The sequence below is a fragment of the Morus notabilis genome, unplaced genomic scaffold, assembly GCF_000414095.1.
Source record: "Morus notabilis unplaced genomic scaffold, ASM41409v2 Scaffold3399, whole genome shotgun sequence".
In the NCBI taxonomy this organism is placed as follows: Eukaryota; Viridiplantae; Streptophyta; class Magnoliopsida; order Rosales; family Moraceae; genus Morus; species Morus notabilis.
Window position 1 is genome coordinate 51082 of NW_010365774.1, and position 6500 is coordinate 57581.

Genomic DNA, 6500 nt, shown 5'->3' on the forward strand with positions numbered 1-6500 from the left:
ATACCAATGGGGGGGGACAGCTGTATGACTCGTGTGGCTGCCGGTGTCGCCGTCGGTGGTGCTGTTGGGGGCGCTGTCGGTAATTCTTTTCCCTCAATATCCTTTTCATTCATTTCCATGAAGTTATTAAACTTTTTGCTGTGTTTGTTTGTGGGTTTAGGTTTTTCTTGGCTAATTTCTTCCCGAGTCTGTTATCTGGTAATCTGAAATGAATTCGTGGATTTATTAGTACCATATTTAAATTTGAGTCTCATGGGGGTTTTTTTTTCCTCTTATTATTTGCTTTTAAAGAGAAAAAATTGTTTGATGAATTCGTGAAGCTTTTAGGTGATACATGAAAGTAGTATTTATTTTCTTAATAACCATGAGTTGACTAGGCGATTGTTTCATTCTATATTCTAATTGCTGAATTAGAGTTTGGTAGTAAACATTTTACAGAAGAAACATTGGAGGTTTATTTATTTTTAAATAATGTTTTCTTTGGATTTTTTTTTTTTGAGTAGAATGTTTTCTTTGGATTGTTGTTACTATCATAATATTTTCAAGAGTGGATTTTTGTACTGTGAATTATATTCATGTTGGCAGCATTCCTGGGAGATTTTCCTTTTGGTTGCTCGGCACCGCGTTGACGGTTTGAGTTAGGAATTAAGTTTATGAGAACACAGGTTATGTATATATATTAAGAGTTGGAGTTACAACGTAAGATGGGCAGGAAGTAGAATCATGTTCTTCCTTCTTTAGTTTGAGCAGAACATGGTAGCTATATTGTGTTTCGAGGCCGTCCAATCCTTTGTATTTTATAACCGATTCTCTTGTTTGCTAGTTGATAGGTAAAAATGTAAACTTTTCATTACTTTTATCCTATCCGGAGTCTTACCTCTATGCTGGGTTTCTATGTGCATTCTTGCTACTTATTCTTTCATTTCTTGGAGTTAGCCTAGTTGGATATCTAATCCTTTATTTTTCGTTATTGAGTTTTTGTCTGATAATAACTTTATATCCAGGTGCTGTCTATGGGACATATGAGGCTATTAGGTACAAGGTATACAATCTAATCTATCTCCTGAACTTCAACTCATGACGTTGAATTGACGTCTAAATTGACTCTTTTTCTTCATTGTTATCCTTTATTGCCTTTTGCACAAAATGTTACGTGATGCTCTAAATTTTTCATATGGTCTCTTCAGTTAAGCTTTTTTCTGTTAGTGTCTTTCTACAGTGGATCTATTAGCTACCTTGCAATTCATTTGTATCCAGTTCTCTTTGTAGACTGATCAAGTAGCGAAGAAAATCTGTACCATTTTGGATTTTGACTTTATGTTTTAGAGCCTTAATATAGAAATGGGCAGGAAAAATTCTAACAACAATAATGCGTTATCAGGGGGCATTGAGTAGTTAGAGTAGTCCTTGACTTTGTAAATTGCCAAAAAATTTGAAAAGAAATTCCAACCCAATGCAATAAAGATGCAAGGAGGTTATATGGGTTGTGATACGGTTGGGACATGAATGAATGAGCTTGTCATTTGATTAAAACAACACTTGACTTCAAGTTGTAGGATAGTTTTGGGCGAGATCTTTGAATCTATAGTCCGTATTGTTAAAATTCAATAATCATTAAATGGTGCGACTCTAGGGGTTGAAGAAGGAATTGGTGAAAGGAGGAGGTCCTGGGGTTGAGTTGGTTTAAACCTAATACAGAAAATGAAAAGATTAAAAAAATAATAATAAAATAAGCCAGTTCTGTTGTTCTAGAGCAGTTGACATTACATTTAGCATTGAGAATATGAACTAGGCTCGTGTGGTGAATTAATTCTTTTCCTCCTGGATTTATGTTTCTTGTATTTATCTGCTAATCGCACTATTGCTGTTTACTGTTTGTGTTGTCATCTTTGAACACGAATAGGGGTCACTTCTTCTCTTTGCTGACCAGTTTTACGTACCTTTAGCTTGAGATTTGAATTTTAAGAGGAAAGGCGGAATATTTATGCATTTTATATATTTGTTGCGATATGCAGGTCCCGGGACTGCTGAAGATTAGATATATTGGACAAACAACACTTGGTAGCGCAGCTATTTTCGGTCTCTTCCTGGGTGCTGGAAGCTTAATACATTGTGGGAAGTCCTATTAAGCTCTTTTCACTCCTCTCTTTTTGGTGTACTAAAATAAATTACATTCTGTTTAATTAACAAATTTCTGGTTTCCTTCTTCAATGTCACATTGCGTATAAAGATGATGAGTCTGGTTGACCAGTTGTTGCTTAAGTGTGGTATGTTGTTTTGTTGGGTCATGGAGTAGTTTCATATCTATCAATTTTATTGCCTTCTAATTTTATAGTTTTGGACTTATACAGTAATTTCCTTGAAGCTTGAGCCCCCTTTTTTTTTTTTTTTTGGGTGCTGGACCTTGAAGAGCTTGATACCAGACGTTTCATTTTTATTTTTAAAAAGACCTATTCATGATCTTAGGGAAAATCTCTTTTTGTTTTGCTGCATGATTAGTTTAATGTAATCTCATATTTTGCCCGAAGGTTGAAATCTCCAGAACAGCTCAACTTGTGGTGTTTGTTTTAATAGAACTTAAAACCAAAAAGAAAGATGAGAAAGAAACAAGTGAAGAATGACTGTATACTCCAACGTGTTACTGTGAAAATATTCGGCATGCCCTTTCAAACCAAACCAATTAGTCAGCGTACTTAATTCCCATTTGCATGGACTGAGCAGAAAATTACAAAAAGAGCCTGTCATACGTCTCCTGAATTGAAATATTTATCCCCAAAAAAAAAAAAGGGGGTAAATGCGTTTCTTCATGTTTATTTAGACAGATTCTGAAAGTACTGGAACTGAGAAGAATGAGTAGCATGTGAACTTTTGATAGGTGTAAAATTGAGTTGGGGGGTTTTTTTTTCTGATGTATACATAATTTGTTTGAAAATGGTATTTCTAAAGCCATTATTTATGTGCAAATAGTATTCTTGTCATTATATAAGCAAGCGCAGGGAATCAAGGCATGTTCCAAAGAGGTGAGCGTCTTAAACGTCTTAGAACACATAATACACTACAATGTTGTAAGTTTTTGGATTATCAGTTGGTGCATATCTATTTCTCATACATCAAACTCTTACCAGAAAAAAAGAGCAAAACAAGTGCTTAGTCACCCAAGTGTCGATTTCGATGGTTCATTAGGATATCCCCTGTTGCGGCTGCTGCAGCATTAGTTTTCAACCCTAAAGCCTGCTAATTTTGCAATAGAAAAGGTGAACGTTCTCAGATTTCGCATTTCTGTGATAAAGACGTGTTTTCAAGTACATATATATGTAGCATCTGGATTGCAGAGCAGATTTGCAATGCGATCGATAGTCTCTTATTCCAGTCCAGTGTTTGTCCTCTTTCCTTCAAGTTCCGTGCCAAATCTCCCCTACCCAAGAACTCAAAATCCAAATGTTGTCTCCCAAATGCATTTCGAGTGATCCCCACCAAGGAAATTGTGTATGCAGTTTACAGAGAACGATTCGAACAAAATCTCTTGTTCTAGTTCTGTGTGAGCAGCTCCAATTCTTAAGCATTTGACTGCTACAATCAACATCTTTATCAGCAGACTGATTTATAAACAACTGCAGAAGGCCCAAGGAATGCGCTCTATTGTAGATTTTTCCTCTTGTAACGTATTATTAAGTCTTATTCTACGTTTTCATTCCTTCAGTTCAATAATTTTCCCCAGGCCAAACGGGCATTGGCGTTCTCTCATCTTTCCTATTTTTAAGGTTGCAGACGTATGGATTGCTATACATATTCACTCATCAATCACTATTTTTTTTTTTTGGCTTCAAAAGTATTTTGCACTATTTTTTAATGTCGTTTCGTTTCTATTTTTCCTGGTTACATACTCTTTCAGTAGGGCATTTTTTCTTCGTCATCATTCCTCTCTTTTGTTCCAAAGTAATATGTACGCACCAATTTTTCTTTTTATCATATATCAAGACAATCATGTACACACACAATGAAGAGTGCCATTTCACTCTCGCTTTAGGAGTACCTAGTGGACCTTCGGTGTAGCATTGTCGAAGGAGAGACGCTAGATGGCTCTTCTCCGTTGCAAATCTGCGGTGAGCCCCAGGTTCAAAAGCTCAAATCTTCGTAGGCGAAGCCAGTGAAAATCTCTGCGAGCAACTGAAATATGCATATATTCTCATTGATGATTCATGCTGGCAAAAATTCATGTCCAAGACTGGTTGTTGATCATCATTATGAGCACAATAAAACAGAAAAGGAATGTGGCTCGAACTCTACGAGAGACCTGGATTTTGAGGGCATTGAACCAATTCAAGTCATACAATTTTCTCAACGAAGAGGAGAAGAAAGCTCTGATAGAATTGAGCTTCATGCATATGAGCACAATAAAACAGAGAATTGTAAGAGAGTTGGTTATACATTTCAGTAATATATATGATATATGAGCATACTTCTTTCTTAATTCATGCATATGCGCACAATAAAACAGAGAATTGTAAGAGAGTTGGTTATACATTTCAGTAATATATGTGATATATGAGCATACTTCTTTCTTATATCGGTTTTACATTTCAGTAATATATATGATATATGAGCATACTTCTTTCTTATATCTTATTCATGAACTGATATTCATATGTATCTTTATAATGATTTTCCAATTTGTTTTCCCTTCTTTTCATATAGTTTAGTTTGAACTTCTCTACTTCTCTTTTCAGAGAAAATAAAGAAAGATAATTATGAATTTCTGATTCTCCTTTTTACTTGTGCGAAGTTAGCACACAAGTTGAAATATTGGAGCCCACATAATTACTAGCAAAAGCAACAATTTTATATACTATAACATATTAATCGCTACTATGTATTAAAAGGATGTCATGTTCCTAGATATAAACATGCCACGATTAATTAAAAGGATGAGCATTTTCCATTACGTAAAAATCATTTTAATTGATCACTGTTTCCTTCGTTGAGTGAATGATTAGGTAAATAGCTTTGATGAAAAAAATCACATCCATAAAATAATATTGTACATAAAAGAGGTGAGAATAACAGGCATCACGACCGTCGGAGCACATCTCAACTATGTTGACACCTACTCAAACTATCCTATCATCTGCCCTTCTCAACCCCAAAATTGTATTAATTATCATAAGCACAAGTACTTAGGGTTTACAATTAAGAGTTTAACTATATCTCAAAATAACCTTATGACAATCACTCTCTCATTGTAGAAACACAACTATTACAATGAGTCTCTCAACTATTCGAATCCGATACCGGAAATCCAAAAGGGCATCTCGGAGAAGGCGGAGTACTCGGCTTGTATAGCTTGGACGACGAGGTTGACAACAAGGCCTCATCTTGATCACCAACAAAAGCATGCTTGAGAAGCATCTCAGCCGTCCATCTCTTGGTAGGATCCTTGATGAAACATTGGCGGAGAAAATCTTTCCCTTCCTCTGACAACTCCTCCGGAATCCGTGGTGTTTCTTCTCCTCTGGCAATCTTCTTCAACAGCGTGAAAAGGTTCAGCTCCGTCAGGTGAGACCACACCGGCTTTCCGGTTATCATCTCGACAACGACGCATCCGAGGGCCCAAATATCGCAAGGCGCTTCGTACTCATTCGCTTTCACCGACTCCGGCGACATGTACAGAGGAGTCCCTCTCAGCTCCGTTTTCTTCATGACCAAACCCTTCTCTTTCGCCAGCCCAAAGTCGGCTATCTTGGCGGCTCCATCTTCAAACACAAGAATATTCTGCGGCTTTATGTCACAGTGAACAAACCCTTTTGAGTGAACGGCACAAAGCCCTCCGACAATAGCCTTCGTATATCGTCGAACATCGGTTTCCGGCAACCGACCGCCATGGTTCTTGATTTGGTCGGACAAACAGCCTCCGGAGGCGAACTCCAGCAGAAGATTGTAGAACTCCTGGCCGTTTTCGACGCTGGAATTGTCTCCGAAACAGCGGATGATCTGCTGGCAGCTTCCCATGCTTTCGAGAACGTGTTTCTCGTTCTTGAGCGAAGATGAAAGGCAAGCATCGGAGGATTTCACGGCTAACAACGTAGGAAGATCAGAACGAGAGTTTCTGCATGTTGTGGTGGCTTTGCTTATAGTGGCAAAGCTTCCATGGCCTATAATTTCTCCCCGGACCCACTCCATCACTTCAACTTAACAAACCGCGGTCACACCAAAACCCTCAGGCAAAAGTTTGTTTTCGCTTCTTTCGAATGCATGGCACAAGTATGATGCGACCTAAAACAGAAAGCCATAGTTAATCTATTCTAGGAATCCTAATTATAATCTAGTTGCAACAATAACTTATAATCGTAATAGAAGTAGAAAAAACAAACTAAATTATAAGATTATTAGATTCTAACTCGTGTTAAGTAAAATAAGAAAAAACAAAAATATAATTTGACTAATTTTTTATCTGCCGTTTTTTGCTTCTTTGGATTTTCGATCAAGTAGACAGTTGATGAGAT

The 6500-nt window shown here is 37.0% G+C and overlaps 2 protein-coding genes across 2 annotated transcripts; one reads left to right on the forward strand and one right to left on the reverse strand.

The window, feature by feature from the left end:
- The first annotated feature begins 6 nt into the window (after nucleotides 1-6).
- Nucleotides 7-2388, forward strand: LOC112093666 (reactive oxygen species modulator 1-like). Its single transcript, XM_024172554.1, has 3 exons — nucleotides 7-79; nucleotides 1005-1042; nucleotides 2016-2388. The coding sequence occupies exons 1-3, from the start codon at nucleotides 7-9 to the stop codon at nucleotides 2127-2129; spliced, it is 225 nt and encodes a 74-aa protein (XP_024028322.1). The 3' UTR covers nucleotides 2130-2388.
- Nucleotides 2389-5268: 2880 nt separating this feature from the next.
- LOC21385387 (mitogen-activated protein kinase kinase kinase 17) lies at nucleotides 5269-6177 on the reverse strand. Its single transcript, XM_010108569.1, has one exon. It carries the CDS (start codon nucleotides 6175-6177, stop codon nucleotides 5269-5271), a length of 909 nt encoding a protein of 302 aa, XP_010106871.1.
- Nucleotides 6178-6500: the final 323 nt, after the last annotated feature.

What these genes read in the sequence shown, in the direction of transcription:
- LOC112093666 (XM_024172554.1), top strand. Translation starts at nt 7, where the DNA reads ATGGGGGGGGACAGCTGTATGACTCGTGTGGCTGCCGGTGTCGCCGTC. An exon ending in TGCTGTTGGGGGCGCTGTCG is followed by an intron (nt 80 to 1,004) that starts GTAATTCTTTTC and finishes CTTTATATCCAG; the next exon opens with GTGCTGTCTATGGGACATAT. An exon ending in ATGAGGCTATTAGGTACAAG is followed by an intron (nt 1,043 to 2,015) that starts GTATACAATCTA and finishes TGCGATATGCAG; the next exon opens with GTCCCGGGACTGCTGAAGAT.
- LOC21385387 (XM_010108569.1), bottom strand. Translation starts at nt 6,177, where the DNA reads ATGGAGTGGGTCCGGGGAGAAATTATAGGCCATGGAAGCTTTGCCACT.